Source organism: Ixodes scapularis, unplaced genomic scaffold (assembly GCF_016920785.2).
Source record: "Ixodes scapularis isolate PalLabHiFi unplaced genomic scaffold, ASM1692078v2 PGA_scaffold0__279_contigs__length_252992795, whole genome shotgun sequence".
Classification (NCBI taxonomy): Eukaryota; Metazoa; Arthropoda; class Arachnida; order Ixodida; family Ixodidae; genus Ixodes; species Ixodes scapularis.
The window spans coordinates 172,979,279-172,991,740 of record NW_024609835.1 but is presented as its reverse complement, the minus strand read 5'-3'; the positions used below and the strand labels follow the sequence as shown (position 1 = coordinate 172,991,740).

Sequence of the window (12,462 nt, the reverse complement as noted above, 5' to 3'; positions counted from 1 at the left end):
TTCGACGCAGCCGAGATATCTCACCCTCGTTGGAAGTGCCGTTTCTTCTAGTTTCTGCCCATAGAAGCTTGCTACATTTGAGGCTATCTGTGTCCCGGGAGAACCCCAAACATACAAGCAGAAAAAACGTGGGAACTATGATATCAGCAATCCCATTGGTTGTGACCCGAAACAGGGCTCACGATTGGCCGCCTGCGCGCGCTATCGGCAGCTTCTTTCGCTTCTGATCGTATCACTAGTTTGCCGCTGTTTAGATTTGTTTTCCCTCTTTGTTCCCGGTAGTTTTTCTGCCGAGAAATGCCTGCTTCCAAAGTTAGCACTCACAGTAGCTTTGGCCGGCGTTTTCAACGGCGGAAACAAAGGGCCGGCGGAGACGGGGACCCGTCTCCGCCGGCACCATCGTCGCCGTCTTTGCCGCCGTCGTCACGATCTCCAAGCTCAACTGGTGCTTGGCGGACATCGGAGCCTACAGCTTCATCTCCGAATCGGATGTGCTGACCACGTTCGAGAAAAAGCTCAGCCTGCTCGATTTCGACGCGGGGATAACGGACGACCCGGAGCTGACAGACGCTCCCGTTGAAAAGCCCCTGAACGGCTCCTCAATGTGTCCGCCATGCAGACTCTTGTTGCGATTTTACTCTGCCTCAAGTGCCACGGAAAACTACTGAGCTTGCATGAAGAAATAGGCATCAACCTTCAGTTTGTTAGCTGCTCGACTTGCGGAGACATCGTCGCGACACTGCACTCACCAACAATCGGCAAGTTTCGAGAGAACGAACTCGCGGTACGTCTAGGCGTCGTTGGAAAAGACTGTGGCATCGGTTTTACAAAGCTCACGAATCTCTTCGGGGGCCTCAACACACTGCTCTCCTCATGCTCATGTAGTTGAAGGTGCCACCAATGACTCGGGTAAATTTCGAGTGTCTGGCATCGTCCGAAAATAAAAAAAAAACAAATTGAAACTTCAAACTCAATTTTCTCAGTTTCACTTTTTGGCAGGAATTCTTGTTTTAGGAAAGCTATCGTTTGACATTCTGAATGCAGAGGGACATCATTCAAGGTTCTCTGGGACTGAAATTTTCTGGGGAACAAGATAGACTACTTCACAGTTCAAGAAATCTATTCCTTCATAAAAAAAAAAAAAAAATTTTTTTCTGAAACAAACATTTTACATTTTCTTTTTAAATTTCGAGATGTTCTTATTTTTGTTATAATTGAATATTTTGCAATTTATTTTTTATCTAGGTTGCACTGTGGGTATTGTTCTTCACATTAAAGCAAAAAGTTTGCCACCAGCTAATTTTATTTTTCTACGATAGACTTCCTAATGAAGTGTCTTTTTTCTGAAGTGCGAGAACCGTAGCATACTGTAAAGTTGACCAATAATGCTAAAACTTTGCAGATTATCCTTCCTCATAGTGCCGAAATAACCCTCAGAATTTGAACCAAATTGGGCGAAGGGTTCAAAAGTTGACCCTCCCAGGCCATATCCCCCCTTAATGCTGTTTAGTGACAGGTCGCATGGTCCACGATAGCGCGTTTTTATACCCTGTGCAAATTCTTGCACAGGCTCGATGGCGCAAACGTTCGAGTCAATTTGTGTGTACTTTTATAACGAACATTGCATTTAGCGAACAAATTTCCGCTCCCGATGCTAGTTTGTTATAACGAGGTTAGACTGCATTCCTGGACGGCACAACTTTCGATAGCTATGCAGAGGCGGACACCGGTGGCATAATAACCGACGCCGAGATCATTCAGGCTACATGCCCTCAACAGGCCCCATCTGAGGACCCTTCAGCCCTCAGTGGCAAAGATTCTGACGCCAGCAAAGAAATGGCCCCCCCCCCCCAGTGCAAAAGACAGAGCGTCGGCACTGGACACAACCGCGCGCTACTTCTCTTGCCAGGAGAATGCGGATGCCACGTTAGAGCTAGTCTCTAAGTTCCAAGCAATGTTTGTTGATTCACGACGGAGGAACTGCGCACAGGCCGCATCAGATTACTTCCCCTTGTGATCGGTAAAAATTAATGTCCCTGAACTCGTCACTCGTGTGTTAGCTCAGTGCACATGTGCCGTCCAATGCAGCACTGCACGTTAAGTACTCCATTTAGTCAGCTTTCGCTAATTCAAACTTTGTTTAATTCAAACAAATTTTCGGTCAGCCTGGAGTTTGAATTAACGAGATTCAACTTTATATTCGCGACTCCAGCGACCTATAGGGGGCGCCACCACCAAACAAACATGGCGGCTGAGTCCAGGTCGCGGCGGCTCGGCCGGGCCGCCTGAACAGGTGGCGCGTTCAATTTAACAGATTTTCTTTCGTTTAATACCCAATTTTATAGGCATTTGAACTGAGACGGTTAAGTGTAGCCGGTGCAGATAAACTTGCAAAGCATAGTTTTGTTTTGCCGGTGTTTTTTTGTTATTTTCGTGTCAAAATTTCGTTTCGGAGATTTCGTTCAAAACCGAAACTGTGGGCTCCGGAGAGACGGTAATATACTAATCAGTTTTGATCATCTAAGGAAAGCGGCGATGACTACAGAATTGTTCCACAGAGAGTAACTTTTCAGCTAACTCGCATGCCTCGACCATGCGACTTATCTGTCCGCGAAATCGAGCTTTTGTGCGTATCCGCGTTTACGAACAGCTCCAGTCGTCTGCTCGGCCAATAACACAGGCTGCAGGAACATTACGAAAATTAAGCAACCGCTTCTTGAGCCAAGGACCATATTAACCCGCCGGCGCCCCACTATGCAGCTGATACTCGTATTTCAATTCAGGTTTTAGTAGCAATCGAGAATTCATTTTGACGAGCTGGTTATGTATTATATTACGTACTATGTCCCACTAAAGCGATATTTGCATATTCTTCGGGTTGAAATATGAGCTTAGTTGACTAGCTATTAGGTGAGCTGCTGAATAAAAGTGTATTTGACAGACGGAGACATACTATTTAAACTTAGCCAAATGGTTCTATAGCCGGCAGCACGGAGACAAACTGAAGAGAGTCTTCATTGAAGATCCACGCAGAACCTCTCTGCATTTAACTTTGCTTCGAATCCTGAACGGAGAAAATTAGTATTTTTTTGTGGCCGGTCAACCTGACCAATGTAGACGTATATTGCTGCTGGCTTCGACGTCCTCGTAATATAAATATTGGAGGCGCGGTAGGTCAAAATGCCGTGACAGCATCTAACGTTGCGAGACTTGTCTCCCACCTTTTGAAAACAGATAATTTCCCTCATTCATCATGGGCAGCGAGCAAGTTTTCCTGAATCAAGTAATTGCGAAATCAGCCCAACTCCTTCACTGTGGTCCAGAGGCTTTTTGGGCGAAAAGCAGCCAAAATGAATAGCCAACGCACCGACCGGCGTGGGTGGCTCAAACTTGAAGCTAACCGAACACAACCGAACTCAAGAAAAGCAGCTATCAAACCTTCCCATTCACTTGACTGCAACGTTGATGTTCCCTCCAGTATCAGTTACCAAGCAGTCGTCACTTTGAATGTGATTCGAGACAGACAAGAAATCAGAAAGTTTTTCCGTGATTCCTCCCCATCCAAGAAATCGAAAGCACGCGACCGTGTGCTGTGGAGTAAACGGGCTTTCAAACACGTAATAGAAGAAAACAATCTACTGAGGCTTCACCACACTAATGATCACTCAGGCAAACTTAAGAAATATTCGGACCTTCGTCAAATTACATTGTTCGTTATCGCGCCGACAACACGTCTCCGCGAAAGCCACCAGAGACGCGGAGGGGCGCGGATCGACCTGGACCGGCTGGTTCCCGGTTTTCCCGCTTGGCGGCGTCCGTTTTGCTGGAGTCGCGAATTCCATTTCTCGCGAAACAAATGACGTATTGTCTTTGATTAGTGCTTTTTATGTGAAATCACTTATTATCTCAAATTTACGTAATTAAGGGGGCACGCGGGTTTGGGGGACCAAAAAATCGGCTAATTGTCGATTTTGTAAAAGTATTTTTTTCATATCATTTTCGGTGTTATGAAACCAGTACAAAAGTTTCATGGCTTCACAAAGTCGCTAAGTAATGTAAAATTAACAATAAACTTACTGGGTGAGCATGAAAATCACGGAAAAATGCGCAAATTTAAAAAAACGCCCGAGCGCGAACGGCGCGACTGATCGCCTCCATCTTGGGCGCGTTCGAAAGAGCGCATTCTTCGCTTTCCGGCGGAGTCACTCCGGTGATCCTGGGTTGTCTGGGAAGAGTACAAAGTGTCGAAATGCGCGACGCCTTGCACCCGCGCTTATTGGCTCGTTCGAGCACGTGACAATAGAACGCGCCTCCGTTGGCCGTTGCCACGGCAACCGGCTCCCTCTCGCCTGCCGCTTCGGCGCGCGCGCCGCGTGCGCTCTTCCGCCGCTCGCCGCTCCTGTTGTCGTCTGCCGTCGCGCGCGCTTGTTCCACACTTTCGTTTGCGTTACCGCGGCTGTGAAAGGTTTGTGCGATCTCATTCGTGGGCTCGCAGGTGATTTCTCGCCATGCCGAACCGACCTTTCAAGAAGAAACGCAAAACGCGTGAACAATTCGGCTCGAAAAAACGGAAATGGTGGAACGCCGATCTTCAAAAACGAAACTCTTTGTGCAACAGCGGCCAATCTGAAACCACCGAAAGTGCGCCGAGTTCCGCGATTCTGCCTTCGCAAGACGTGATTTCGACTCAAGAGAGTGGATGTAGCACCTCTTGCGACAGAGTGGGAGGTGGAACAGTGATTGCCCATTTGCAAACGAGCTACATGGAGCCAGATGAGGCGCGGGCAATTGCTGACCGAGTCGAGAAAGGCCGCGAAAAGCTGACGACAACGGCGGCCACCGAGCGCAAGTTTTCACTGACTTCCAAACACGACGAGGTGTCCGTCACTAATGAGACTGCATCTCGGTATGTAGTCACAGATATGGACACAATTAGCAGCATGCTTGCGACTGCGTCTGTCTGTAGCCAATGCAAGGAAGCCGGCCTAACTATAAAAACGTCAACAGAGCACGGCCTGGCTGTGAAGTTTATTGTTAGCTGCTCTGCATGTGGAGAAAGCAATGCTTTCTGGTCCTCACCCCGGCTGGAAAGTTCAAAAGCGTTTGATGTCAACATTAGAGCCATGCAAGCGATCAAGGGAATTGGCAAAGGCCAAACTGCTCTAAATGATTTCTTTGCCACACTGAACGTTTCACACAGGGGGCTGCATCAAAAAACCTATCAAGAGCACCTCAAGAAGTATTTTCTGCAGGCAGCAAAGGCCATGTCGGCAACCATCTGTGCAGAAGCTGCTGCCATTGTGAAGGACGTGTACAAGGAGCTTGATCCTACCTTCACTGGGAACATTACTGTTGTTTATGATGGGTCGTGGAAGAAGCGAGGGCACTCTTCTCGTATTGGTGTGGGAACTGTTATAGAGTATTACACAGGTCTCGTACTTGACTCTGCCGTTCTTTCAAACTTCTGTCTTGGGTGCGAGACTAGCCCCAAGCCTGGTGACGCTACATACCAAGATTGGAAGGAGGAACATGAGTGTCAACAGAACACCACCGTGAAGTCCGGAAGAATGGAGGTAGAAGCCGCAATGCTTCTCTTCCGGAGGTCTCTCAGTCTCCACGAGCTGAGATACACGACGATCGTCTCGGATGGGGATTGCAGAACGCACCAGGCTCTCTGCCAGGACAACGTGTATGGGTTGTTCCCAATCACCAAAGAGGAATGTGTGAACCATGTTGCTAAGCGCATGGGTTCAGCACTCCGGGGGCTTGTGGAAAAGAACAAAACTCAAAAACCAATGGGTGGAAAAGGGCGTCTCACACAAGACCTGATCAAGCGCCTGACTAACTATTATTCTTGGGCCTTGAAAAGCAATGCAAGCAAAGTGGAAGACATGCAGCAAGCAATTATGGCTACCTTCCACCACGTCACATCAACCGACGAGAACCCTCAGCATGACCTTTGCCCTTCTGGCAAGGACTCTTGGTGTGCACACCGCAGGGCTGAAGCTGAAGGAAAAGCACCTCCACCGCACAAGTACAAGCTCCCTCCACATGTGACCACGGCTATGTTCCCTGTTTACAGGAGACTGTCCGATCCTGAACTGCTGCAAAGATGCACAGGAGCCAAGACCCAAAACTCGGCAGAATCTCTTCATTCAGTAATCTGGTCGCTCCTCGAAAAAGAAGAACATGCATCGCTGTTCACAGTGGAAACCGGAGTCGCAGACGCTGTTTGCCGCTTCAACACTGGTTGTGCGAGAAGTGCACAGGAACTGTCTGAGGAGCTGGATCTCAAGCGAGGTAAACTTACTATGCAAAGGGCCCAAGAGAAAGACAGACTAAGGCTGAAGAACGCACAAAAAAGAAAGAGATCGCTGCAAACAGGTACCAGGAAGAATGCAGCCAGAGCAGACAGTCGAGACTATTGCCCAGGGGGCTTCTGAGGTGGAAGTGAGAAATGTGGGGCTTGGATCTTCAAATTTTGTTTTCTCGAGACACACTTTTTCACAATTTGGTGTTTGTCAACTTGAACACTGCTCGTCCAATTTTATTGTTTTCTGCGGAGAATTTCTAGGACCTTTCTCCTAATACGAAGCTAGCCTGAATTTGTGGTCAATTGTCTTTTTTTTTTTTTTTTCGAAAGAAAATTATATATTTTTTACTTTCAATGGCAAAACTTGCACAGAAACAAACTTTTTAAAATATTTTTTAATGTGCCTAAATAACTTCTACTATTCTCTCCTTCTGTAAATATGACTGTTAAACAACCAGAATAAATTTTAAGGCAATATTACACGATTTGACTCTAAACTGTAGACTTTCGTCTTCTTTGTCGTTTTTCTCGACACGCGTTTTTCCGCCACCTGGTTCGCTTGTGCATGGGATATCTCGAAAACTATTGATTCGAATTTAGTTCTGTTTACTGTGATTTGTTCCTAAATAAAATGTGCAGGGGGTGAAACTATTAGATAATTAGTTTATGACCTCTAGCTTTTACCATAGTTGTACAAACTTTTGGTGAAATTCGAGAGTACAGTGCTAATATTTCTTTCATGACAAAAATTTTTTTCTATGCACCTGAAAAATATGCCAATAGTTTCACCCCCTGGAGTCATGTCTTGGGGTGGTAGACACCAACATTCATCATGATGCAGAATGTTATTAGATTTGTGGAGCCTGCACAAACCATCAATATGCATATTAACATATTTGACAAACTAATGATCAGAAAGGCTCCAAAATTTCTAGTTTACCTTCTTAACAAAGCAAGAAAGTGCTGTAAATTTCATTAGCCTAGCTTTAGAACTTTTGAAGTTAGCCTACAAACCCAAGTGCCCCCTTAAGCAAAGTTGCCCTTAAGCACAACAGCTGGTAAAACATACAGGGATTGTGTGGATGTGGTTTTACCATATAAAACACTTTGAATATTTTGAAAACTCCAGTAGCGGGCATCCTAAAGTCAAGATTCAATATTTAGTAAATCACAATTCGATTAGGGTCAGAAACACGCAAAAATTGGCAAACCGGCACCTTGCTCACAGCAGTCCCATTTAGTAGCTTCATAAAACTCTTGGTCAAACTGACCCCTAAACCAGCATTTCCGAGTGTCACGCGAACCCTAAACAAGCGTTTACCCGCATCCTCAGAAGTGGTCTCTCAATTTCTGCCTTACAACGTTGCCTGCAACAATCGTGGTGGTGGCACCGCAGCGACGCTTTCGGTCGAAGACTAAGCGCCCTACCTACAAGCTAAGAGTTCCAACAATCCCTTCCTCAAACGGGATGGCCAATCGGACCAGACCGAAACGGGCTTCGGCACACTTACCACAGTTTTGCACTACTGAAGAGACGACTTGTCTATTTGTTGGCGTTTGCTTCTGGATCCTCCATCTGCAGGTCTGCCACATAAAGGTTCTTGTCAATGACCTGGGAAAGAAGAAAACATGATGCTGAGAATCATCCCCCTCGTGTCTGCCATCGTCACCCGGAAGCCCAAGGTCGTCAGCTGCATTGTTGTCCGCACTGCTCCATAGGTAGCAGAACTGACTGTATGCTCATCATGACAAAGAAAAAGGCAGTTTTTTTCAGCCTAACACTGAAAATGCAACAGCCTGGCCCACAACTAGGGAACTTGGAAAGGGTGCCTCGCTCGTCATATCGAGGCAGATCTCCAAAACAAAAGGATTTGTGCGTGGTTTGTACAGCATGAAATAGTGCTCAAAATATTTGTTAGCCAGCAAGGAAGGCTAATATTATGATAAAATAACAACAACCAAATCTTAAATGCCTACTAAAACTATCGAAATTCACAAGGAAACAAGTGACACTCCATGCAGAGCCCGACTTTTCCTACCATGGTTCACGAGGCGAGGATAAGAAGTACGACCATAAAGTCTCGTACGAACGCAACCCCCCTCCCTGAGAGGTCGCCCATTCCGTTCTCTTGGCAGAATATAAATAGGTTAAAAATTCTGAAACGGTCCACCCCCACCATTCCTCACACACATCATGACACATGTTACTGGTACCTGCAACAAGGCAATCTGTTGCGGTTTCCCGCGTGTCACGGAGCTACGGATTGCAAACCTGCTGCGCGGTATCAATCCCGGTGACACGAGAGTCATGGCAAGTTCTTGCATGTTGAACTAGCCGTGGAAAGCGAACTTACCAGGTCCGGGACCTGGCTGGGGGAGTACATGCTTGTAGCAGAACACACACTCCAGACACAAGAAACTAAGAGCTACCCCTCAGCTCAGCCCACTGGTCGGGCTCGGGCCAAGTAGCATGTTTCGAGTTCATTAAACAGTATAGACCACTTACAACGTAACCGCTTATAGTGCAGGACCGGGTATAACGCGGTTTTTTTAAACCACCGGTTTGCCTCCCATAGAACTCCATGTAATTACATACCGCTTAAAATGCAGGCGCGCGAAGGGAAATACCGGTTATAGCGCGGTTTTTGGCACAGCCCGCCGATCGCGCCGACGACCGGAGCAGCGGGCACGCTTCCCTGTACTACACTAGACAACGGCGCTGACGGCGCGAGCCGCAAACGGCACTCGCGAGGCAAAGAGGTTGCTCGAAGGAGTGGGGATAAGCGAAGAGAGAGGCTTCAGTCGCCATAGCGACAGAGGGACGCACGCACGTGTCGTTCACGTGCGTGCGTCCCTCCGCTGCGTTGGAAAACAACCACAACGACAGACCAATCGCAGGTCGAGGAGAAGTGTTCGCGCGCTTTCCCCCCCCAACCTCTAAGAGCCAGTGACCAAGCGCCCAGTGCGTGCACAGTATTGGCTCTCTCCTTTCCCCCCCAACCTCTATTACAACGCTTCTCTCCTCCAACCTCTAATACAACGCTTCTCCTCCGGTCGCAGGCCGGCTGCTTCTATCCGCAAACATGGTGTCGGTTGTGATCGTCGTCTAGACGGCGTTCATCTCATCGTTCCGCGTAAAAGTGCTATCCTTGACAGTGAATTTTCGTTGTGTGTCGCTATGATAACCCAGCACATACTAGAAGGGAAGATCCACCTACTCGTGCGGCGATGTCGTGGCGGCGCTCTCAAGACGGCAGAAACGCCCGTGTCGTCGTGTTTGTTTACTTCGACTACAGTGGTGCTTTCTAAGCATTTGTGTCCTCGAGCATCTCCCGGATTTCTTATTTGGCGCATTTCATGCGTGTGCTCAAGTTCAAGGTATTACTGGCGCGTACCGTATGAAGGATGCGAATTTTCACGCGTTTTCATCTCCGGAGAAAAGTGATTAGGGTTAGCAATCCTGAACGCTCGCAACGTCCGTCCGCAACCCGCGACGCCGTTAAAAGGGTCATTTCTTTCAAAATGTGTGAAACACTTGAGACAGAACTGTACTAGTCTGGTCAAATAAAGACTTTCCTCAAACTAAGCTTTATTTTGCATCTAACATAAAATAAATTCTTTTACAAAGGTAAGTTGTCTCATGGCATGTATTTTGGCCTGAAAAATTGATGTTTTGGTTATAGCGCGGTATCGCTTATAGTGCGGGTTTTCGCGACTCCCGCGACATACGTTATATGCGGTCTACACTGTATATAGTCTTATGGTGCGGGGCCTGGCCGACAGAGGGAGTCCATTTGGACGTCGCAGGATGTGAGAGGTTTTTGAATTCTTCACCCCCTGGATGTTTCGCTCGAAAAACAGGATGAGCAACCTAGGAGGTTGCTCGACACGCATTTTACGGTGTACAGAACGTTTTGCTATGAAATGCCTCGGTTGGACACCCGTGCCACATTCCTGTCATTCCTTGTCGTAGAGCGAGTCGTCGCCACAAAACAAGAAGCTTAGCTTCCAACCCCACTCGTGCCTCCTTCAGTCACCTGCGCACAATCTAAAACGGTGTTAAAGTCTACTCTCGGTAATTCAGTCGCTTTGTTAGAATTACCGGTCAGTTCGAAGAAGGGGTGCAGTCCCGGCAAACACGCATACGAGTCTATGGGAAAAAATGTGCGGCAATTCGAAGTTTAACCTGTGTGACAGGTTAATTCCGAGGATTTCTTTTTTTTATGTGCTCGAGAAGACCGACACCTCTGGAACAAGTTTGAAGGTGAGCAGTCTGTGCATTTTGCTAACAGGAGCAAAAAGTGTGAGGAAGGCACAAGGAACGGAAGACACAAACACAGTGCCGGCTTACGACCGTTTTCTTTCTCATTTTCAATACATACACAAAGAAAACGAAGTCAGCGCTGTGTTTGAGTCTTGTCCATTTGACCACGAGTCTTCTTTGCGGTTTTCTCTGGCTACTATTTCTGGGAGCATGAAAAAGCCTCAGAATTGCACTGACCAGCTTAAATCTCATCGCACCTACACACACTATCGCCTACTGTGTATATGGTTCGGAAAAGGGAACAAATAAGGTGCACTACAAGATGTGAGGTGGTTAAGCCAATTAAGCGGTCAATCCACGCCAAGCCAGCATGGCTGCAGGAACACCCATCGTGGCGTCGTTTCCACGTTAACTACAGAAGCGAGAGCAGCATGTACAGCCAACAAAGCTCGGATCGAGGTATTGGTCAGCCCTACAAGATACTTTGCTCATACTGATGTCAACAAAAATGCGGTGGTTAGTAGTTCGCTTTCGGCCACTGACATCGTGCAAGTGGTTAGGCCTAGGAATGATTGCACCACTTTTCGAGAGAGTTCCCGAATGCTGCTGATGCGGACTTTGCTCGTGGCACCACAGTAGAATTTTGAGTTTTCTTTAGCAAAGGAGCTGGCGAAGGCATCCCAAAAAAGCTTCACAATTTTCAAGGCATAGCCCATACTGCGCCTCTTCATTAGCGGGATGCTGCGTCTCTGTTAGCGGAGGCAAGAGAAAATCCACTTCCCCGGTGACAAGTCCATAGAAAAATTTTTTTTCTTTTTTAATATTCGAAGTGTTTTGCTGGCGTCAAATTATTGAATTACCGACTTTGATTTAAGAAACCCTTCGAAAGGTATGTAGCACCGCTACAGACAGCCAGGCTGAACGATTGCCCCTCCCAATGCCATTCGCTTCTGCCAGAACGGCAGAAGCAAATAGAACCCCCCACCCCCACCGGCGAGCGCCGAAACAATAAATCCCGTTCCTGCCCGTCTCAGAGTCCTCACCTTGGGGATGGGCTTGATCTCTGTGCCCAGCTCCTGCTCAATGCGGTGCAGGGAGAAGCGGTCGTCGTAGGTGATCAGGTTGATGGCGATGCCCAGGTGGCCAAAGCGCCCGGACCGGCCGATCCTGTGCAGGTACGTCTCCGCCATCTTGGGGAAGTCGAAGTTGATCACCACATTCACCGCCTGGATGTCTATGCCCCTTGTGAACAGGTCTGAAACGCATGGAAGGGAGAACGGGCTCGACATGTCCTGCAGAGGGCCCAAAACTAAGGATAACCGAGCCAACTTTCAACAGCATTTCTTAAGCCAGTGTCCCACTAGAGCAAGAGTCCCACTAGAGCGCCAAACCCAAACAACTGACGGCAACGAGCCTCGGACCGGATTCTTTCACGATTTCTGTAGAATAAAGGAGACAATGCTCAAACACTAGCATCACGCACGCAAAGGTACCTATGGCAGGCTCGCAATCATTCGTGCTTACTCCACAAGCATCAAACGTCCAAAAGTCTGCTAAAGGTACCGTCGCGAGCGCGCTGCACGGGTTGGAGGTTCGTCTGCGACGGTCATTTTTGTTCAACGCTCTAGTGCGACTCTGGCATCGTGGAGCCACAAGAAGTCTCTCGACACGACACAGGTCCCCTGTGGCTACCGACGAGGCGAGGATGGCAGGGAAGAACTTCATGTATCCTGGCGCAAGCTTCCACTCTCCAACAAAGCTTCGGCATGTCTTCGAAGCATCACGTGCAGCCAAAGAACGACTGAAAGCATGAAGCGCTTGCTTGAGATTGGCCATCCCAGAGACGCGCTTTCCTCATTGCGTCGGCGATCACGCTTCACTCACC

General features: G+C 47.8%; 1 protein-coding gene across 1 annotated transcript in view; it reads right to left on the bottom strand.

Moving 5' to 3' along the window:
- Positions 1-12,462, bottom strand: part of LOC8040305 (ATP-dependent RNA helicase me31b) — a 58,984-nt gene that overhangs the window by 24,955 nt on the left and 21,567 nt on the right. The window contains exons 10-11 of the mRNA XM_029974019.4: positions 11,621-11,832; positions 7,825-7,925 (exon numbers count right to left, since the gene is read on the bottom strand). Of these exons, the coding sequence (XP_029829879.1) occupies positions 7,857-7,925; positions 11,621-11,832 (281 nt within the window). The 3' untranslated portion in view covers positions 7,825-7,856. The remainder of the gene's footprint in view (positions 1-7,824; positions 7,926-11,620; positions 11,833-12,462) is intronic.